General features: G+C 36.5%; 1 protein-coding gene across 1 annotated transcript; it reads right to left on the minus strand.

Moving 5' to 3' along the window:
* Positions 1–20,495: 20,495 nt before the first annotated feature.
* Smp_120630 (ubiquitin, putative) lies at positions 20,496–24,264 on the minus strand (the record flags this gene model as incomplete). Its single annotated transcript, XM_018791328.1, has 4 exons — positions 20,496–20,929; positions 23,872–24,038; positions 24,073–24,178; positions 24,217–24,264. The coding sequence occupies 4 exons, from the start codon at positions 24,262–24,264 to the stop codon at positions 20,852–20,854; spliced, it is 399 nt and encodes a 132-aa protein (XP_018645468.1). The 3' UTR covers positions 20,496–20,851.
* Positions 24,265–24,775: the final 511 nt, after the last annotated feature.

The following is a 24,775-nucleotide window of genomic DNA, read 5'->3' on the forward strand; positions in this document are numbered from 1 at the left end:
TCATGGATCGATCGAAGTTAAGCGTTAACAGCATTAAGTGTCGGAAAGTTCAAAGGTCTAGACATCAGGCATTCGTGAGCGAGACCAAAGATCCTAGGTTTGAATCCCATGTACAGTATCGTGGACGCGCTCTGCTTGGGATTCCTATATCGGAAAGAGACGTCTATCCAATGTTTCCAAGTTTTCTATGATGGTCTAGCTTACATCGACTGATAAATTCAGCTAATAAAATTACTACAATCTCAACAAAAACCCTCTTCTGATCATGATCCAGGAATTCATCACATTGTTTTATCCTAAGATTTTCACTCTTTTATCTTTTTTCTCCTTTAATATTGTTCTTTACTGCCATTAGAACACATGTCACAATCAATTTAATTGATCCATATTCAGTAAAGAATGACATTTCTTTGATCATTTATTTGTCAATTTTTGACAAGATAAGCTACTGTTTTAAAAAAGTATTGATTTAAACTATTCCATATTCAGAAGGAGGGTGGGTTTGTGGAGATTTTAGTAATTTTATATAGTTGAAATCATGAATCAATTGAAACTAGACCATCATAGAAAACCTGAAAGTATTGGGTGGCTGTTTCATCTTATTGTGGGACTACTCAGCAGTGCTCATCCATAATCCACTGCTGAGAAGTCCTATATTAGGACGAAACGGCCATCCATTCTGATAATATTCAATATTTTTAATGTTTTGAATAAATAATTGTTCATGATTTCTTTTTTATTAAACAATCCAATGGTTATCGTTTGTTTTCCCCTCTTCTTCTTCTTCTTCCTCCCTATCTTCCCTTGAATATGTAATGTTAGTTATATTCTTTGTTTGAATAATAAAGGTTATATATGATTAATTTGTAAGGTAAATTTATTCATAAATGAAACATGATCAAGTAGAAAAAATGAATTGGATGTCTATAAAGAGATTCATACCAGTGTTTATATGATACAAAGATGAATAGACAGGTATGTGGACAGATGGATGCGTTGATAGATAGAGAATAAGTACGTTTATGATTTAGTTTGTATAACTTAACTCGTTTACTCACGTAGTATTGTTTGTTTGAATTTTCCCATTGATGCTTAGAACTGCAACTGGTCAGTCTCTAGTTGACATATGTGCATACTGTGTTCGTATTGCCTCGATATCGCCTAAATTCCTAAGCATTATAAGCAAAGATGGATAGTGTTTAGCAATGGAATCCAGTTTGACACGCGTTTCGTCCTATTTGGGACTCGTCAGCTGGATGTACCTGCCACATCTCAGACTTGTTGATATTCACTCTGGGACTGGAACCCAGTATCTTTCGCTTCAAACACCATCGCGTTATACACTCATAGATTGAGTCGTGATATCCACTTGCTTGTGCAATGGGATGAAGTTGAAACTCACTTGGTATTGCTTGTTTGAATCTTCCCATGAATGTTTAAGACTGCAATTGGTCAGTCTTTCTTGTTATAGTTTGATTAACTTCTAGAAAGTTCTATTTATTGTTCAATATCATATCGAAAGATTCAAACACAGGACCTATCAGTCATAGAATTAAACAAGAAAAAACACTTTTCCACTTTCCTTCCTTAATTTATTTACCATGACGACTAAATTTCACTTTTATAAACATAATTATTATTATAATCAATGTGGTAAACCTTTTTTTGCTATCTATCTTGTTTGATATCCTACTTTATTGATCCAAATACACATATTATGTGTCTATTATAATCATTGATGCAAGTCTTATTTGATACCTTAATCAAGTGCACATTTTTCTATATCTTTATAATTACAAGGATTATTATGAACCATAACAACAACAACAACACTGACACCACCACCATCACCCCACCACCAACAACACACCCAGCAACAAGAAATTGTTTGATATATTCACATTGAAAATATAAATATTAAGGAGATAGAAGATTTATGTAGGCTGTTCTATTTTGAAGTTCGTTTTCATTCAAGGTTATGATAAAACGAAGAAAAAAGAGAACAAAAAAAAGAAAGAATAGAAGGAATCATTTTTGAAAATTGGATAATATACGACAAATTGATTAAGCAAAAAAAAACAAACAACAGAAGATCTAAAGGCTAACTAATTACTAATGGTTACGTAAGATAAAGAAAAAAAAAGCCGGGGGAGGGGTGGCATAACAAGTACAATTTCAGAAGAAAAAAAAGTAGGTCACATTGTTTCATTGAAGAATACATTAGATAAATATGTTCTTTTTACATGCGTGATTACTTAATGTAATGAAAGAATAATACGATTTCTTTGATGATGATGATGATGATGATGATGATGATAATGATGATGATGATGAAGAAGAAGAAGAAGAAAGAAGAAAGAAGAAGGAGAGGAAGGAAGGAAGGAAAGCGATTCAATGAAGAAAACTCTCCATTTCTTGGAACGATTTCATTTGCTTCAACTGGATAATCGTTTTTTTTAACAGTTAAGTTTTATGTTTAGTTTGCTAAAAAAAACTGACTAAACATTCATAATGGTTGTTTTAATCTTATCTCTATGATGGAATCGTTCCTGTTTCGGTTAATTTAAACGCTTTAATGAAGAAAACATTGTTTGATATTAATGGATTAATTATAAATTTATAGTTAAAATCATGAGTTTATTGAAGCTAGATCACCATGGAAAACGTGGAAGTACTGGATAGGCGTTTCGTTCTATTGTGGGACTCCTCAGCATTGCACATCCCGCACTCGCGAGATTGCCCCCATGCGAGAGACCGATAGGTCCTGTGTTTGAATCTTTCGAGTTATTTATTATTTATTTATTTAAACACATAAATATTGATACAAGGAAGCACCAGATAAATATGCGCCTCACAAATCTCATTTGATTTGTGTGAGGGCTGTGATACTGACCAGGTGCCAAACTGAAGCAGATGGTTTTCTTAAGGGGCCACACCCGGAGCCTTTGACCTAAAGGTCTGATCCACAAGGCAGTGGAGCATCATGAGGAGATGCAGTCCCATGGTAGCCGGTGACCAACGACTGATTCATTTGTTCTCTCAGGATACTGGGGCCAGCCCATATGCACCATTGGTTTGGAATGAGGGTTTTCCAACTCCCCTAGGTGGACTCGTCTTGTCCACCGATGCGGTTAAAGCGCCGCAAATTCGCTTTTCGTCCTCTCACTTTTGTGAACAACAGTAATACCACGAGAAGGCAGTGAATAGGACTTCCCTGACAGAGGCTATATTTTCGCGTGGCTATATGAGAGCATTTCGAGAGGGAGAGTAGATTCTCCCCACTCTCGACCTTACCAGGGCATTTGGGGGCAGTGATCAGATATAAACCTTTGATATCAATATTTTCTGATAGTTGAGGATCATTTTTTAAAATTTTCCCGTTATAAATCTTTTCTCAGTCACTTTACTCACAAATGAACTACAGAATATAAATCATTCTTTTTATTTCAAGCATAATACTTAAACAAGTCAGTCCTTTGAAGAAAAATTTCAATGGTAAGACGTGGCCAAACACGTACTGAATAAGTGTAAAAGCAGTTTCAATAAAATCAGAACCAAGAATGATACTTATAGATGTCTGAGCAAAAACCAAATATCGTATATAACGAACAGTAAAAGTACCATTCTACATTGTTCAAAACATTCAGATTTAAATATAAAGTTAAGATCATAAGTCAATTGAAGCTAGACTACCGTGGAAAACCTGGAAGCACTGGATGGTCGTTTCGTTCTAGTGTGGGACTCCTCAGCAGTGAGCATCCATCGAACCTAAGACCTACCAATCTCGCGCCCGGGCACTTAACCGGGATTGGTTAAGGTTAGACATTAACACCGTTGGATGCCGACAAGTTCAGTGGTCTATCGGTTAAGTGTTCTGGCGCGGGAATGGTAGGTCCTGGGTTCGAATCTCGCAAGTGCGGGATCGTGGATGCGCACTGCTGAGGAGTTCCACAATAGGATGAAACGGCCTTCCAGTGCTCCCACGTTTTCCATGGTGGTCGAGCTTCGATTGACTCATGATCTTAGCTATTTAAAATTACTAAAATCTCCACAAAAACCCCCTTGTCAAATATAAAGGTTATTTTTCACAACTATACAGTAACATTGATGATGCAAAATGTGTTGAATTTTTGAATTCAATCCTTGTAGATTGTATATAATAGACAAATCGACACTATCACTAAATCCTAATCTCTTTCACTCACTCATGAAGTACTGTCTTTCAGATTTTTACTCGTAGTTCATTTATCCTTAGGGCGACAGGCTGACATTAGTTTATAACCACAAACCCTGATCTTAAACAGTCAACCCCTACTAGAAACATTGTTATGACTCTGAAAATTTTTTTAAAAGTCACCATGAAAAACCTGAAATCACTGGACAGCCATTTTATCCAAGTGTGGGACTCCTCAGTAGTACGCATTCACAATCACGCCCAGAGAGATTCGAACTCAGGACCTATCGGTTTCCCACACGAACGCCTAAACTTCAGACCACTGAACTTGTCGGTATCTAATGGTGTTAATGATTAACTTAAACCAATCCACAAAATTGAGCCACTGTCTTTCTTTTTAGGTTCTGCTATATTAACATTTTATTAAACATAAGCTATCCATTTAAGAGAAAAAAGCTATTTTCTGGTTTGCCAAAAAAAACTGACTGACCATTTATCATGATTGTTTTTATGGTCTTCTCCTATTGCTGAAATTTTCTTGGTTCACTTATCTAAAAATCTTTAACGAAGAAGTAACTTTTTTTTTGTTTTATATCTTAGGAATAAAGTAATCTATTCTAGTTTTTAAAAAAACTCAAGTATATCGATTATAAATAAGTAGTTCAGTATTGATTTAAACTATCTGAAAATTCCCTTACTTACTAAGTACTATGGTTAGTATGAACTCCGCATGTAACTCTTCTAGAGTTACTACCAATCCCAAGCCTGGGGTATAACAGAAGGAGTTAGTTATGGGGTCAGCAACTCTATCTCAATAGAAACAAATCTACCTCAGTGATGACATCTCTGACTGTGAAGTTGAGTGACACGGGATTGAATCCGTCAGGGAGCACTAGTTCCCTCAAGATCAAAACAGGTACACTTTGCTGACGAGTGTCAAGTAGCACGAAACTCGGATCCAGGATTTCCTGTTGACCACCTTCAATCACCATCTTAGAAACAAATCTTGCTAAAAAAAAAAAGAAAACGTCAACCAGATGGTTAGTATATTTCCCATTCTAATAAAAGTCCCATATGCAAAAAAAGCATAAAAGTGTTAGATTAACCAAATATATTAGAATGATAGTTATGTCCATTTCTTATATACACGCAATGATAATGAATGAATGAATAGAATGCCATATGAGAGTAAAATTATGTCTGTTTTGTTTTTTATGAATAACGAATGAGATTCTACTCTTTGGAAAAGAATTAGAGATTGTCCCATTTTTTTAAAAGATTTTTTGTTGCCGAATCTGTTCGTATCCCAAGTTGAGTTTTTTTTTTGATCGATTAATGATAATACTACTACTAATAATACTACTATTAATAATAGTACACCATATTCAAATACAAATATCTAATAGGTAAGAAGTAATTGGATTATCACTTGAGAGAGAGGTAGGGGGGGGGTAAGGGGGAAACTATTTTTTTTTGTTTTGTTTTGTTTTCAATTCCCTATAGATTATGCCATATTTCATGATCAATTATATTCATATACCATTCATTGGTAGATGTTCTTAATATAGAATAATATGCTGCTTGAAACTAATCATGTAATTGACTATAGATATGAAAGAAAGAGAAAAATGATTGAAATGAAAAAAAAATTGTAAACTAGAAAGACTAATTTTTTATACTTTATTACTGAATTCTCGCGGAGGAGTTAGTGTATACGAAAAAGAAGAGGGCGAAAAGAGAATATCCAGTGATTTATAAACGGATTGTTAGATACGGGAGATCTAATTAAGACTGTTGGAAGACTCTAATTTCAAACCAATGGTGTGAATGAGCTCTAGGATTCTGGTGAAACAAATAGCGTATGAGGCAATTATTGATGACCGACTGCATCTCCGGACATTGCTCCACTACCTTGTGGATTAGACCTTCAGGTCGAAGGCTCCAGTTGTAGCATCCTAAGAAAACCATTTGCTTCGGTTTGAACATCTGGTCAGTATTTCAGCCCTCAAACAAATCAGATGATTTATGTGGAGCAAGTTGATGGGCGGCCTGTGCTCCTCCACGAGGAGTAACAGGCGTAAGGAAGTAATACCTTTCTGGTGCTTTCTTGTACCTATGCTTATGTGTTTAAATAATAATCATCATATGATTTGATAAGATGCTAATTCTGAATGCAGTTTCTCAGATGATAGTTTTCTTAATAGAATCAATTACTTGGAGTGTTAACCAGAAAGATTCTAAGAAATGGACAAATCGGTCATTTAGTTGACTGAGTCATATGACTGTATGTTGTTAATGAATCGACATTTTCTGTTACATTAAAAATGTTTAAATAAAAGAATTCAACTGTGAATTACATGATGATAAGCAAATGATTGATGAGTGATGAAATTGTAAGTGAAAAAACCTTAATTCTCTATTGTTGGCCTTTACATCATTGTCTATACTCACCTGAACAGATCCATGATATTATATGGGTGTATTCTGAATAAATGTCACATTCATATTTATACTACTGTAAGTAGTCTATATTGGATTGACCAATTTCCATTACAAGAAGTGTTGGCTTAGTTGAAGGAATGTGTAATTGAATGATAAATTATTCATTCTGCTTGGAACATTTTCCGTAGTGTTCCACATCGCAATATCTGTCATGAATAGTATTGTTACCTATCTATAGAATATAATGAATCCCTTTGAATTGATAATATATCGAAATAAATTTGGATCATTTTTATTATTATTATTATTAGCTTTATTCAATATTATATTATTTGGTACAAAATCGAATTCTCAGCATAAAGTATTTCAACATATTTACGTTTCTTATTTCTTCGTTGCTCCTGATGATAAACATTCAGTGATCGCCAGTTGGATGTCAGCAGTTCAGTCAATCGACATATGAATAATGTATATTCTTTTTGCTGCATGTTCCCAGCAAACACGACATCTCTGATTAGGCCTTTTGTAACCTTTACAGCGTAAGCTTGTACAGTTTTCAGAAACGCACCGGAATAGGTTGTGTGCTTAATAGCCATAATTATGTATTAAAACAAACAATATTAGATAACTTGTTGAAATATATAGATGACAGGAACAGGTAGCCCAGATGTTTAAGCAGGCCGCCCTTAGACGTCGAAATCACATCATACAAATGATATTGAATTAAGATTGTGAAATATTTCAATTCATTGTGATTTAGGTAGAGTTGTTGTTTATGGATACACCTAATTTTAAGATGATGAATATACTTCAAAACGTTTTAGGGGATTGGTTGGATGCCTGAAATGGTCTATAGGTTAAGTGATCGAGCTCGAGACCGATAGGTCCTGGATTCGAATCTTAATAGCGAGATCGTGGGGGCGCGCTCTTGAAGAACCCTTTACGAAGATGGTCTTCTATTCTTTCCAAACTTTATATGGTGGTCTAGCTTCAAGTGACTGATGAATTCAACTATAAAATTTTAGTAAAATTAAGGTAAGTTTTCAGTCTAGAAATATCATTTTTAAGGAGTTGTGAAAGATTGTTGAATTTCACTGACTCCATGAATTGATCAACGCTAGATCAGAATCAAGAACTTGAAAGCACTAAAGTAAAGTTTTGTTATAGTACCTAATTTAATGATAAGAATCTTAACAATGAGATAATACATCACTTAACGATTGTCCAATAGATGGAAACAGAAATCCTATAATTTGTTGCTGGTCATTACTGAAAATATAACTGTTAATTTCAGTAAATGATAATTATGTCTCAGATATTGTCATGGCTACCAATTCGACAACATGGTTACGATTTCCTCTTGTTTCTAGGACTATTTTTCAAACAACAGATATGAATCATCAAAATCTATTAAGTATTTTTTTGTTGCTGTTTGAAACTAATAGATGATTTCTTGTCAGTAACATTATGCCTTGTGCTACTGATGTTGACAGATGTAAATAGTATGTATCATCAATTGGAAATGGAATACTTAGCGGCCGAAGGTTAAGAAGATCGAAGACAAGAGAATATGAACAGCGAATGATTGATGTGGAAATGAAAGAACAATGAAGTCTGACACCATGGATTAATATTTTGCAAATGAAGTATTCATCCTATGGTTATCATATTCGACTGATATGTCTTGTAATTAGGTATTGATATACATTTGGTTGTCCCTATAGGTGTTCACATTCACTACAAGAGTATTATAATCAAATGGAGGGGGACAGTTATCATTCTTATTAGCATTTTATTTAAAATAAAATATGTTCATTCAATTCAGTTACTTCAATATAATTAGTAATAAACGACTATTATGTCATAACTAGTTACATTATGAATGAAATATCCATATATCATACACATACAGAACACCTTGAGTACCATTTCAATCACCTATAAACTTAGTTGAATTTGAGTACATATCAGCTAACACTGTCAATACTAATATGACTGATGTATTTGATCATCTATATGAGTAGAATAATTTACATTTTACTCATCATCCATTATAATTGTCAGATCATGCTGTGAACTAATATTTCAATTAAATCAAAATATACTACTTAATTGTAATCATAATCTATTTTTACTCCTTTCCTATTTCTATTAGATGGCCCTGTTATTGTCAAGTTTTATTTTCAGTGGTGAATATATAGATTCCAATTTCAATAGGACTCTATATGTCATATAATATATGTTTCATCTTCAGTACATGTCATGAATAGAGATGACATGAAATGATACCTATCTAAACACTCTATAATTGTATGAAGTGTTGATTCTGTGAATTAGCTTAGCTTAATCCACTTAAATTTATGTGTTATTCATGGTTTCCTAGTGAATTTCATATTTCAAATCAAATTTATTGTCTCCATGGCAAACATCGCTATTTATTTATTTAAACACATATTGGTACAAAAAGCACCAGATAAATATGCGCCTCACAAATCTCATTCGATTTGTGTGAGGGCTGAGATACTGCCCAGACTGAAGCAGGTGGTTTTCTTAAGGGACCACACCCGGAGCCTTTGACCGAAAAATCTGATCCACAAGGCAGTGGAGAATCGTGAGGAGATGCATTCCCATGGTAGCCGGTGACCAAACAATTGGTTCATACGCCATTCATTCCATCAGGATCCCGGAGCTCATGTGCACCATTGGTTTGGAATCAGGGTTTTCCAACTCCCCTAGGTGGACCCTCCATGTCCACCAACCCGGTTAAAGCGCCGGACATTCGCTTTTCGTCCTCTCACTTTTGTGAACAACACCCACGCCACGGGAAGGCAGTGAATAGGACTTACCTGACAGAGGCTATATATTCGCGTGGCCATATGAGAGCATTTGGAGAGGGAGAGCGGACTCTCCCCACTCTCGGCCATACCATGGTATTTGGGGGCAAACATCGGGTACTTGATTGACATCTAAGACTTTATATAATATAATTTAAGTTTGTTTCGACATGTTTTTCGTTTTCAATTAAGCCTATTTTATTCTTCTTGAATTTAGATACTAAGGAATCATGTTATAGTTCGAGTTGGTGGTGGTTGGGATACATTAAGTCATTTCTTATCAAAATATGATGAGTGTTGTCAAGTTAATCCATGTAAACATTCTTTTTATATTCAATCTTGAAGTTTTCAAATGATTCAGTGGTTTCATTGTACCAAACTGTTTCTCAGTTCATATGTTATGAGATTATATTTTAAAGTATGCTATGGCTAGTAATAGTAATTATATTAAATTCACTTAGTGTTGTTTGTTTGAATCTTCCCATTGATGACTTTGGACTGCAACTGGTCAGTCACTAATTAGCATATGTGCATACTGTGCGTATTGCCTAGATATAGCCCTAATTCACAAGCATTGTAAGCGAAGATGGATAGTGGCTATCAGTGGAATCCAGGACACCCGTTTCGTCCTATTTGGGACTAGTCACCTGAATGTACCTGCACCTCAGACTTGTTGATGCTCACTCTGGGACTCGAACCCAGTAGCTTTCGCTTCAAACGCCATCGCGTTATATTGTTTATTTATTGAGGTTAGGGTGTTATCTTAGCCTGAGTTTATATCATCAATCCTACCGGTGACAAAGTAAGATGTGTGTGAAAAAACTATGTTCACTTCGAGATTTTCGATGGTAGTCATTAGATTTAGTTCTCAGGTATTGTATAATTCACTAGAAGATCAATCACTTGTTAATAAAACCCTGTATACAAGCATAAATGTTCAATAACAAAGATCAATAGGTTTGTGTCTTTATTAGTAGAAATTTCATGTGTTTTTGACAGTTTTGTCTTTTCGGAAGTTGCTTCTTCAAAATATAAATAAGTATATGAATTTAGATAAGAAAATCAAGTGAAGGACTATTAAAATGTTAAATGATACTAAATATATTGTTACTTGTACTTGGGTACCAATTAGATCTCACAATGGGATCAACCTTTGAAACCACCATCTTTTCGTGTTTCCTGTAGAGTATAATAACTTTAGACTATTGAGTTAGAATGCTGTAGTCTACATTATTCACTTTATTCAATTGTCAATATTGTTTAGCAAATAATTGTTTACCAAAATTATACTCGAAAATCAATTACAAGTCTTCACTGAGACTTATGAGGAAGATCTTCAAACTTTATATCTTTACTAGTTGTAGCATTTTACTTCTATTAAAACAGTATTTACTTAAGTGATATATTTTACCCAGAATTTATTGTATTCCATGTACCTAAATTAATAGTTGTTATGGGTATCAGAGGGAACATCAGCCTCGTAACTTCGAAGGAACTCGGTTTTCATCAAGAGACGTCATAACCTTTCTAAATGAAAACCTTCTAACTTCTAAGGCGGAGTTTAAATGGTTTGAGTTGTTTTTTCTGGTCAGCGTTTTTTTAGCGATTTTGTCTTCTACTGAATGGGGTCGATAACCCCATGCTCAACCCTTCTCCCTTATCCCGGGCCCTGTACCGGCAGTAACCCTCGGAGAGGTTTTTGGCGGAGTCCAAAACTTATTGTACAGAAGAGTATTATTGATTGTTTCAGTTATTAATAAACAAATAAATTATTTCAGTAATTGTTATGATTTCTCGTAATTAAAATTTTATTTAAAAAGTGATTTCTCATTATGAAGTAATATCATTTAAAGAACTATTAAAATCTAGTAAACACTGGATATATCTGTTTCGTTCTAGTTTGAGTATTCCAAGTGTCAACCTATGACTACACATTGTATCAACCTGAAGTAGTCACCACCATCTTTAAAAAGAGCCGGAGGTAAGTCACCTGGGCCCGGTGGTTTGTAGCGTTTGACCTAAAGGTCTAACCCACAAGATAGTGGAGCATCGTGAGGAGATGCAGTCCGATAGTAGCCGGTGACCAAACAATTGATTCATACGCCATTTCTTCCCTTATGATACTGAAGCCCATCTGTACCATTGGTTTGGAATCAGGGTTTTCAAACTCCCCTACGTGGACTCGCCGTGTCCACCAATCCGGTTAAAGAGCCGGACATTCGCTTTTCGTCCTCTCACTTTTGTGAACAACACCCACGCCACGGGAAGGCAGTGAATAGGACTTACCTGACAGAGGCTATATATTCGCGTGGCCATATGAGAGCATTTGGAGAGGGAGAGCGGACTCTCCCCACTCTCGGCCATACCATGGTATTTGGGGGCAAACATCGGGTACTTGATTGACATCTAAGACTTTATATAATATAATTTAAGTTTGTTTCGACATGTTTTTCGTTTTCAATTAAGCCTATTTTATTCTTCTTGAATTTAGATACTAAGGAATCATGTTATAGTTCGAGTTGGTGGTGGTTGGGATACATTAAGTCATTTCTTATCAAAATATGATGAGTGTTGTCAAGTTAATCCATGTAAACATTCTTTTTATATTCAATCTTGAAGTTTTCAAATGATTCAGTGGTTTCATTGTACCAAACTGTTTCTCAGTTCATATGTTATGAGATTATATTTTAAAGTATGCTATGGCTAGTAATAGTAATTATATTAAATTCACTTAGTGTTGTTTGTTTGAATCTTCCCATTGATGACTTTGGACTGCAACTGGTCAGTCACTAATTAGCATATGTGCATACTGTGCGTATTGCCTAGATATAGCCCTAATTCACAAGCATTGTAAGCGAAGATGGATAGTGGCTATCAGTGGAATCCAGGACACCCGTTTCGTCCTATTTGGGACTAGTCACCTGAATGTACCTGCACCTCAGACTTGTTGATGTTCACTCTGGGACTCGAACCCAGTAGCTTTCGCTTCAAACGCCATCGCGTTATATTGTTTATTTATTGAGGTTAGGGTGTTATCTTAGCCTGAGTTTATATCATCAATCCTACCGGTGACAAAGTAAGATGTGTGTGAAAAAACTATGTTCACTTCGAGATTTTCGATGGTAGTCATTAGATTTAGTTCTCAGGTATTGTATAATTCACTAGAAGATCAATCACTTGTTAATAAAACCCTGTATACAAGCATAAATGTTCAATAACAAAGATCAATAGGTTTGTGTCTTTATTAGTAGAAATTTCATGTGTTTTTGACAGTTTTGTCTTTTCGGAAGTTGCTTCTTCAAAATATAAATAAGTATATGAATTTAGATAAGAAAATCAAGTGAAGGACTATTAAAATGTTAAATGATACTAAATATATTGTTACTTGTACTTGGGTACCAATTAGATCTCACAATGGGATCAACCTTTGAAACCACCATCTTTTCGTGTTTCCTGTAGAGTATAATAACTTTAGACTATTGAGTTAGAATGCTGTAGTCTACATTATTCACTTTATTCAATTGTCAATATTGTTTAGCAAATAATTGTTTACCAAAATTATACTCGAAAATCAATTACAAGTCTTCACTGAGACTTATGAGGAAGATCTTCAAACTTTATATCTTTACTAGTTGTAGCATTTTACTTCTATTAAAACAGTATTTACTTAAGTGATATATTTTACCCAGAATTTATTGTATTCCATGTACCTAAATTAATAGTTGTTATGGGTATCAGAGGGAACATCAGCCTCGTAACTTCGAAGGAACTCGGTTTTCATCAAGAGACGTCATAACCTTTCTAAATGAAAACCTTCTAACTTCTAAGGCGGAGTTTAAATGGTTTGAGTTGTTTTTTCTGGTCAGCGTTTTTTTAGCGATTTTGTCTTCTACTGAATGGGGTCGATAACCCCATGCTCAACCCTTCTCCCTTATCCCGGGCCCTGTACCGGCAGTAACCCTCGGAGAGGTTTTTGGCGGAGTCCAAAACTTATTGTACAGAAGAGTATTATTGATTGTTTCAGTTATTAATAAACAAATAAATTATTTCAGTAATTGTTATGATTTCTCGTAATTAAAATTTTATTTAAAAAGTGATTTCTCATTATGAAGTAATATCATTTAAAGAACTATTAAAATCTAGTAAACACTGGATATATCTGTTTCGTTCTAGTTTGAGTATTCCAAGTGTCAACCTATGACTACACATTGTATCAACCTGAAGTAGTCACCACCATCTTTAAAAAGAGCCGGAGGTAAGTCACCTGGGCCCGGTGGTTTGTAGCGTTTGACCTAAAGGTCTAACCCACAAGATAGTGGAGCATCGTGAGGAGATGCAGTCCGATAGTAGCCGGTGACCAAACAATTGATTCATACGCCATTTCTTCCCTTATGATACTGAAGCCCATCTGTACCATTGGTTTGGAATCAGGGTTTTCAAACTCCCCTACGTGGACTCGCCGTGTCCACCAATCCGGTTAAAGAGCCGGACATTCGCTTTTCGTCCTCTCACTTTTGTGAACAACACCCACGCCACGGGAAGGCAGTGAATAGGACTTACCTGACAGAGGTTATATATTCGCGTGGCCATATGAGAGCATTTCGAGAGGGAGAGCGGACTCTCCCTACTCTTGGCCGTACCAGAGCATTTGGGGGCAGTCTAATTTAGACAGAATAGGTTGTGTATGTGTTGTATCCCCTGGCGAATTATGAATCATAAATCTGATGTCCATTTATGGACAAATGTAATACGCCTATTCCTATTGGATAGTTGTTAAATGAGTAACCTAAATCTGATGTCTATTTATGGACAAATATAATATGCCTATTCCCTATTGGATAGTTGTTAAATAAGTGACCTAATCGTTCCGTGTTCCTCTTATCATAACCTTTATTTTGACCTTGGAACTATTATTATTGATTACTTTCCCCCTAGCTACAGCCACATTGGCCAATTACTGTACAAATGTTATTTTTCTATTTTTTTGGTATAATTGGGTCTGTTTGGTTAGTATATATAACCCAGTGTGCTTGTGAATAATGATTCATATTTCCGAGGCTGTTATTTGTGTTCTGGACTCAACTGGCTGGGCTAGGCAGATAGGAAGGACCGAATAGCACCCAATACTGTTCGTACGTATTTTCTGTATCATTGCGCGTTTCATATACAATAACGATTGTTATACGTTTATAACAGTATGCTTGTGTGAAAGAAATGATAACACTGAATTTATTAAAACTAGTCAGTGTTCAATTCTTAGAGATCAAGAGTTCCATGATAGTGATATTGATAAAGAAAATGAACAGTCACATTGTTCAACACATTTGACCAGTTTAAAGCTACCTGGAAATGAGAAAAACCAGTGTACTATAGAAATAAATAATCCTCAGCCTTACGAAAGACCTTTTCACGTGATTTCTCGTCATGAAAACACCTTCAAGATTGATTGGCATGACCACGTCGAGATAGTCAGCATTGATCGTCTCAAACAAGCACACATCGATGACAGTGCCCTACCTGATAAGTTGAGACCCAATGCTAGACCCATCAAACCTACTAGCATGATGCCTACATCTACTTCGGACCCCACACTAGATACATCAGAGACCTCATTCTCATGTCAAAGTCAACAGCACGTGTCACTATCATCTCTTGACGAGACTTTAGTCTCACATCCAGATCATCAGACCAGGCCGCCCTTGACTTCGGATGACATTGCAGTCCCACGAGGTACGAACGAGATTACCGTCTCACGCTCCGGCCGCCGAGTATGCCTTCGCGACTAACCTCAAAATCAACGACGGATACGGTTTAGGACTCTATCCCTATAATACATGCATACTACACCTTTCTCTTTGATTTTTTTATCCTAAGCCCACGCCTCCGACGATTGCCCTGTTGGTATCGTTGACTTCATCCAACCTTGGCGAAAGCTGACCTGATCACTCGCGCTCTTGTCAACGCACTCAGTCGATGTTCTGGCTCCGAATATGCCTGGCATATGTTTGGTCTCGAACTTTGTTGTCATAATCGCTTCTGGTTTCTTGACTCAATGTGTTTCCATCCTACGTCCGCAGCATTTTCTGGTCCGGACCCCTACAAACGCAATCCTGAGATTCTGGATACAAACCACTCTGGTGTGGTACACTAACCCAAGCAACAAATATAGTATGTTACTCCTGGTAGCGTCCCACATAGTACACTATCGGTGACAACTCTCAATGAAAAGGTCAAACTATATTTTTGCTAATAAATAGTCTGCGAATAATTGCTTTTGATCAAGGAGTGAAGGTAGTATTACTTCAACTTACGTCGAGTGAGTGATGTGTGAAATCTGTAGACGTGGATATTGCTTTTGTGTATTTTTATCAATCTCTATAAGAGCACTTTGCAGTGGTCGGATTCCATATGATTGTACCATTGTCAAGTTTACGATGATAAATTTTTAAACAGTAAGTAATGTTGGTATAATTAATGATAATAATTAACAACGCATTCCTAGAATATCGACCTAATCTTTTACAGCTTGGTTTCAATAACTGTTTTTTGAGGTTAACATAACATATAGAGATTAGAATAATCATACTGAAACGGCAAAGGTTTGCAGCACAGGTAGGTGTTTCTGTATTCTGTAAAATATGTACTTTAATCATATAGCCTGCATTTTATGAAAAGACTACATTATTACACAACATTCAAAACAGAACTACTGAATAGTTATCAGGAACTTGTATGCTAAATATATATATTTATATATACCCGACCGTTGCTGCTACCTTGACGTGGTGGTCGGGCTGGAACGATCGTTCCTCAAGGTCCTACCATGCCAGACAGGTCGGTTGAAGACCGGTAAGACCAAAAGCAGCAATCCCAAGGTCCGAAGGCGAGGTCGTACTGCCGATTGTACGGAGGTGTGACGGCAGTAAGGCGTTTCCTTCAGACAACCAGCATAACAGCGATGCTGCCTTACCACAAGGAGGGGTGGGGTTAAAAAAGGTCGGTCCTAAAAATGCACACCTGGCCTTATCCCACGGATTTCTGTCTCCGGCGGTAAGGTCCTTTGAAGAACGGAGCTAACACATCAAAAATCCCCTACAAAAAGACCGTGCGTGACCGGCCTCAAGCAGTTGTCCCTTGGCCACTGTAGTCACACTCCCAGGTCGTTAAGACCAACACTAATCCAACTTCTTTTTCAGGTCCCTCAGGAAATACCCTTCTACGGTGTGAGCAGCCGGGAAGCGATATTAACCTTCATACCCGAAAAACATTTGGGAGGATTTCAAAAGAATTTTCAAGTTCTTATCTTTGTTATTTTTGGAACAAAATATTTATTTTTTCAGTCATAAATAATCACGCTTAACCAGAATTTTTTATGGGAAAAATACTAAATTAAATGAATAACTCAAAACCTTAACTAGCCGGTAATTTGTTAGTCTATCGATTTGAGCTTAAGTATGTGTAAAAATCAAAAATGCAAAACAACATTCTGCCATAATTCTCCCATCCTCTAAAAAAAACTAGGCCCCCAAATGCCCTGGTATGGTCGAGAGTAGGGAGAGTCCGCTCTCCCTCTCGAAATGCTCGCACATGGCCAGCGAATATATAGCCTCTGTCAGGGAAGTCCTACTCACTGCCTTCTCGTGGTATTACTGTTGTTCACAAAAGTGAGAGGACGAAAAGCGAACGTCCGGCTCTTTAACCGGATTGGTGGACACGGCGAGTCCACGTAGGGGAGTTTGAAAACCCTGATTCCAAACATATGGTAAACATGGGCTAGAGTATCCTAAGGGAACAAATGGCGCACGAATCAATCGTTGATCACCGGCTACCATGGGAATGCATCTCCTCACGATGCTCCACTGCCTTGTGGATCAAATCTTTCGGTCAAAGGCTCCGGGTGTGGCCCCCTAAGAAAACCACATGCTTCAGTCTGGGCACCTGGGCAGTATCACAGCCCTCACACAAATCAAATGAGATTTGTATGGCGCATATGTATCTGGTGCTTCCTTGTACCAATATTTATGTGTTTAAATAATAAATAATAATAATCATCCTCTATGAATAGAAATCGTTATTGTCTAACCAATATTCATAACCAAACATTATTTGATTGCACATATTTCCTTCATTAGTGTATTTTTTGATTAATTAAAAGCTAACTTATTTTCTGTTGGTTAATGTACTGAATATACGTCTGGTCATATTAAACTAGCCATTTGCCAGTTATACTTATTACGTTACGAACAAGAGATGGGAGATTATTCAACCAGATACTGATTAAGCTTTTGCGATGATTACTTTTAGACACTAAGATTTGGAAATTACGAACTGAATTGTATTTGCGTCACTTTATTTACACAATGTTTTTTTCATAGTTGAAATTATGAATTAATTTAAGCTAGACCACCATGGGAAACCTGGACGGCCGTTTCGTCCTATTTTGGGACTCCTCAGTAGTGCGCATCCACGACCTCGCCTCCTGAGATCTGAACCCAGGACCTACCAGTTTCGCGACAGAGCACTTAACCGATAGACCACTGGACTTGCAGGCACCCGATGGTGTTAATGTCTAACTTCAACCAATCCACGATGTTTGATCAACCGTTCACCAATTGTCTTCAGTGAGTTGTTATCTCACAACAGACGTGATTGAACTCCACTGGTCACTGCTTCTCACTAGAACTCCAGGAAATATCTCTTGAAGTCAGTCACTAGTGAGCATATGATTATAGATCAGAAGGGGGTTTTGTGGAGATTTCAATACGTTACTATATCATGTTTACACTGCATCATTGCAAAAGATAAACATTGTGTCAACTCTTCACGGAGACCTTTAGTTTTGAAAACAGTATTCGTAACACAAACTATAGATAACGATTCAATGGAATGGATCCTTCTAGGATCACTTCATTGTTGTTTAATAAGCAACTTGTGTCATGCGAAATTCTTTTTTATAACCAAAATAGACAAAGAAACTCGATCAAATCTAATGATAACTGATAAAAAAAGGGGCTTTGTATATACACACCCCTATATATTTTGGATTTCTACAAAAGCGTGCAAATTTTTTTACACAAATCATCTCATGAAACGTTAGGTTGATGTCAACTCTTTAACACAAATTGGAATTTCACTGAACTATTTGAATTGTCGAAGAGGTTCCTCATCAACTTTTTGCTATCATCATGAATTCAAACCCTGTCACAATGCAAAGATTACTTCTGTGTAACACATTTAGGATTTGGAAATCATTTGTTTAGTTACTATGACGACTAAAGGCCTCTCCTAATATTATTTAGGAAATATAAATTTACATGTGATAACAACTACTAGACATTTGTATTGTCTATGCTTTTACTGATTTGTACTTGTCTTTTAATTTGGAATTTTTTGCAGTACGAGCGAAAATGACCTTTCGTCTGTTGACGAAAAAAAGCATATTTATATCAATATATCACTGAGTAATGGGGCAACGTGTTATTTGGCCTTTAGAACTACTGAGGTTTGGTGATGAGAAACGAGTCTTCAAATAGTAGAACGCAGCCGATATGAAGACTGTAACCTAGATTTCATGCTAGACAGAACTTTTTGGCAAAGAATATCAACAATATTGGGGAGACTGGTACGCCTTATAGACGACTTCGATCCACCTGTAGCAGCAAGCAAATGTTACTAACGGCTCAGGTGAACTCTATCAAGTTTAACAGATCCCCAATGGAATTGTCTCCTTATCATACTGTGGTGTATGTATGAACTAATGATTCTTCTGTCCTTGACGACTGCCTGATTTCGAATTCCAAATGCAATACGTTTGTTCGTGCTCATCTATTTCTTCTCGGTTAAATTAAGTTATTTTTAGGATTCCTAATTTGTACATTAATACAAATACTTCTAATCATCACATATCTACTATATGTTTTAAATATTAGCTTAACGAACGGGATTTTCGAATAAAGGGGCGCTAGATATATATGCGCCACACAAATCTGATTTGATTTGTATGAGGGCTGTGATACTGACCAGGTGCCCAAACTGAAGCAGGTGGTTTTCTTAGGGGGCCACACCCGGAGCCTTTGACCTAAAGGTCTAATCCACAAGGCATTGAAGCATCGTGAGGAGATGCAGTCCGATAGTAGCCGGTGACCAAACAATTGGTTCATACGCCATTTCTTCCCTTAGGATACTGAAGCCCATCTGTACCATTGGTTTGGAATCAGGGTTTTCAAACTCCCCTACGTGGACTCGCCGTGTCCACCAATCCGGTTAAAGCGCCGGACACTTGCTGCTCGTCCTCTTAATTTCATAAACAACAGTAATGCCACGAGAAGGCAGTGAGTAGGACTTCCCTGACAGAGGCTATATACGCGTGGCCATGTGAGAGCATTTCGAGAGCGGACTCTCCCTACTCTCGATCATACCAGGGCATTTGGGGGCCATTTTCGAATATATAATAATTAAGAAATGCATAATTATATTAAATAGTTATGTCGAGTAGGCAAATATAAATTTATTCATTACTTTGAGGTTGTTTCATTTAAGACAATTTACTTCCATAATATCTATTTGTAAACAAAATTGTTGGTTATTTCAACAGATGTGTATATAAACTATCACAGTTAATGACACTTGCATAGCACACGAATTCGGACTCAATTACTAAGCTACTGGACTGATTTGCAGTAGGTCCTTAAAATGATTACCAACTTATTACAAAAATGTAGCTAGTTCAAAACAATGGGTTTGTTGAGTATTCAGTGAGTGCACAACTTCAACGCTTTACGACAGAAAACTTTACAAACATCTGGGTCCAGAAAACGAGTTATGGTCATAAGTTTATGTAAGCTAAAAAATTAACGATAACTATACGGAGTTAAGTATTTGACTGTGAATCCCCATCATTGTGAAGACTAGTGACGTTAGTCATCTTCCAAAAATGGCATCATAAAGACTCTGTTCAAGACTTGCTAATATTAAGTATCAGGTTATAATTACATGCCTTTAACTTTTCTCAAAGTATTTATGAACAACAGAAGTAAAGACAACGTAACATTTCAAATTACTTCAATTGAAATATAGACCATAAACTGTTATTTCTGTTACAGCAAACAACGAGTGGACAGAAATCAATTATTACTGGCTAGTTTATCTTTAACAAATCAGAACTTGGTACATATATATATGGATCGACCAGTTGGGTTGATGCCATAACCAGCGACATATCGTAACAGTAATTATTACACCAAGCATATATTTTGCGGACACACTACATGTACGAGAACATTGAATTTATACATACATCACTTAGTTATATGAGATTGATGTTTATTGTACAAGACTCAGGACTAGCTGGAAACATAGAAAATTTTTGGATATATGGTGTCAACACTTTTTGAACCCTACTTCATCCAGATAGAGACCATACACTTGCCAAATTTTCGATATCACTGAAACTCATGGAATTTAATCTGGCAGACAATGCCTACAAAATAAAAAACACAAAATGATATCGGTTGAGTAAAGTCAATGCATACTAATGAACTTTTGAAATAGAACAGAGGGTTGAATTTACGCAAGTAACCTCACACGAAAAGTTAGTCTAATAGGTTTTTAAGTATTTTGCCCATAATTTTTACGTGATACCAAGTAATCCCAAAAGTACCATTTCTAAAAATCAACATAAACCACTATTGATGAGGAAGGATTTGAGTTGGAAAGCCAAGTGACTCACTTAGTGTTTATATTGACTGGGAGGGTTTAGTCATGTCATTTAGTTACATTTTTCGTCGTTAATGATATTGATTAGGATGGGAAATCGATAGGTTCGGTTGTAAATCTTAGACTTCTTGAGACATGTATCCCCAAACATTTCCTAACTTGGTGTTGGAGCAGCTTAGAAAACTAGGCAGAATTTCTGAAATAAAAGAAATGACTGACATGGGTCTGCTTAGTGTTAAGTTCAATAAATACATAACTATTAAGTTAACTGCTGTAATATGTGATGCACCTGCTCGTTCGGATGTTAGATACACGGTTAATCACAACGGAAAGGCAGGTTGCGACAGGTGTGTTGTAGTTGGTAGACGACCTGATGGGAAGATGACTTTCCAAAATGGTGAATATACGTTAAGAACAGACGACAGCTTCCGACATCAGACACAATCTATTCACAATCAAGGACATTTCATATTCGCAAGCCTTCCAATTAACATGATCTCAACTTTCCCATTAGATCCAATGCACATGGTGTACTTAGGTGTCACAAAGAATTTTGTGACTCTCTGGATAGAATCAAGACATAAGAGACTGATGAACGTAAACTCATGTGTAATTAGGAGTATAAATAAGTTAATATCTAGTTGCGTGGAAAATACTCCGTCCGACTTTCAGCGTCGTATCGGTATGGAAAGCGTCGGAGTGTAGGTTGTTTCTTCTATATTTAGACCCACTAGTTCTTCAAACTACTCTGCTAAAACCTTTGTATCTAAATTTAAAACGCCTTGCTGTATCCCTTTATTTGCTTGCACATGCTAAATTACATAATAGGGTGATAGAATCTGTCAGGATGGACTTAAGGAATTTTCTGAGAGAATATGAATGGTGTTATGGGAGTGAAAACTTAGTTTATAATGTGCATTTGCTACAGCATCTTCCTGACGATGTTCTTGCACATGGACCGTTAGACAGTTACTCAGCTTTCCCATTCGAGACAAATTAAGAAATCCGTACACAGTGGGTATTCCGTTGCTAAGCAAGCAGCTCAGTGTTACGCGGGACGAATGTCATTCTGTGATAGGCTTCAAGTCACGATATCGACTAACAGTAACCAGGTAACCGGTAAGGCTGATTCAAGTAAGTAATAATGTATAGGAATAGTAAAATAACTTCATTTAAGTCTGATAATGTTGTAGTAGTTGACGGAAAGCCTGGATTAGTAACTGATATACAGGAGAATGGACTTTTGAAATCCCGGCCATCCACAGACCTACATAATTATCTTGAAAATCCCTTCCCTTCTAGTGAAATAGGAATATTTAGATGCTCCGTAGTTAGTAGTGAATACAGATGGGTTTCGATTCAAGATGTTGACTGTAAATATATAGCTATAAATTGTGTTCATTATTTGGTTGTTTCTTTGTTACATACTTTCATGTGACTATATTTCGTTTAATTTCCTGTTATGTAATATTTATCCTACCAACAATAAATACGTCATCATAGACGCACCAAGCAAAAAGAACCTTGTGATTGCAGCCGGTCATACGGTGCTGCAGAATATGTCGTCAAGTATTAGTGAACTGAGTACAAATATGAAGCAGCTGCTTTCAAAGTTCGCTGAGAGCGAACATCCGCGTCAATTTGACTGTGGACTATCCAGTCAACAGTTTCCTTCGTCATCCGAAGAGGAATTTGGAAAATTGAACGCTTGTTTAGAGCAAAAAGATGTGAGGGACAGGTTTGTAAGCACACAACAGTAATTTTATCATTCGTTCGTATTACAGATGGCCATGTTGACGCGTTTAATGGACGATAACGAAGATACATAAGGTTTTTAAACTTCAGATTCACCAACTAATCAATTCCTTTCATCATCTGTCAAAGAAAGAGACCTTGTGAAACTGTATGACATCGCTACGCAAGGTTATTTTCACATGAGAGACGAGGTACAAAAGCGTTATCGAAGGAAGAAAGAACACGTACGTACGACTTTAAAATGATTACTGTTTTCGACTTATCTGTAGGTACAGTTTTCCGTGTTAATGAACATAACCGTAATTTCAGCTTCAAGTAGCTAGTTGTGCAAAATCAAGTTTTTCAGATATAGTGACGTATTTCTTCTTTACATTATAGAATTCACAAGAATTTTCTGATTCTCGATAGTCCAACAGGCGTTATGAAAAGAAATAATACGTGGAATGCCTTTCCTATTAAACTTCGTTTTCAATAAATTCACGCTTTTTTGTTTTCAATAAAAAAATTTGAACATATACCATATTTTACGCACATTACACTTTTCTTGTGCTGTGTTGCAGGAATGAAGGCGAACACAGATGTTTGGGGTAATGACAAAGGCGTTTTAAAAGTGGGTGCAAAATTACATCGGTGTGTATATAGGCGAAAAGTAGACAATTCGGTGGATACTTATGCAAAAAATAGACAATATAACGGCATTTGAAACAGAGCGACATAAAGGGGAAATTCCGCTTCATATCTCCCGGACAGGCGAAGCCGCAGACATTTTGGCGCATTTCCGCATTATTTCTTACATATTTTCCAATGCATTTTGCCCTGTGTTCGCCTTTATTTCCCCTTTATTGGTTGTTTGGGATGTTAAATGCAAGACCAACGTTAATAATCAATATGTAGCTTGATACAAGTACACTTTAACATCACGAGAAGAAGCAGTCGAGTCAACCTACTCACCTGGAGAAATTTTGAGACCACGAAGTCTGGATTAACTTCAGGAAGTTTCTCAGCCAGATACTTGCGCAGAAGAGACTCAAAGTCACTTCCTTGTGGTGCAATTTTTGTTAGCAAGGTAAGTCTGTCCCCATCCTTGATTCCATAATTTAGTAGAGGCTTGTCTTTGTCTGGAACACTATTTAGACACTATTAGTTAACTACCTAATAAAGGACATCCTTTAAAGACTAAACGCTGATACTCAGGATTAATATCAAATGCACATTTCACTGCAGCCAATAAATCTGAAACGTATGCATCATCATTCACCTTCAGAAAGTAAGTCTAAGGGGTGGATGGAAACGTACCTGAACTACTTTTTCAGCACGCGTAAGAGGCTTCACCGTTAGTTGCATTTAAGACATAAACAGCGCCAATACCAGTAGACAATATCCTTGTGATAGGATTCAATAGCCAATATATCTAATAATTTTTCAGAGGACTGGTATATACCGGTTGATTCCTTTGATGTCCCACCTTGTCTCTTTGTTACGGTTTCAGGCACTTGGTAGTATTCAATCGGCGGTTGTCCAGTCACTCTGCTGTATTAATTTAATTCTGTTCACTAGTTATTTGTATGTCAGTGTGTTCTTCTTTGGACAGTATGGCTTCTGAATATGAGAAACTGTCACATTAACAAACGAGAGTTTGGTCTGTTACTTACAGTGTAAAAACAACAAAGTGAAGGTTTGAATGCTGAGAGAAGACGATTATTTGAAGAATTAAATAAATAAGTTAATTGATTAGTAATGCAGATAGTGTGACAAAACCTAATGAAAGGGGAAACAGAGATAAGAATAGGTGAGATAGGAGCAAGTTAATGACCTGTGATGGTGACTGTGACAGTAGGTAGGTTACGAAACATGT

This window comes from Schistosoma mansoni (assembly GCF_000237925.1).
Source record: "Schistosoma mansoni, WGS project CABG00000000 data, chromosome 3 unplaced supercontig 0083, strain Puerto Rico, whole genome shotgun sequence".
Classification (NCBI taxonomy): Eukaryota; Metazoa; Platyhelminthes; class Trematoda; order Strigeidida; family Schistosomatidae; genus Schistosoma; species Schistosoma mansoni.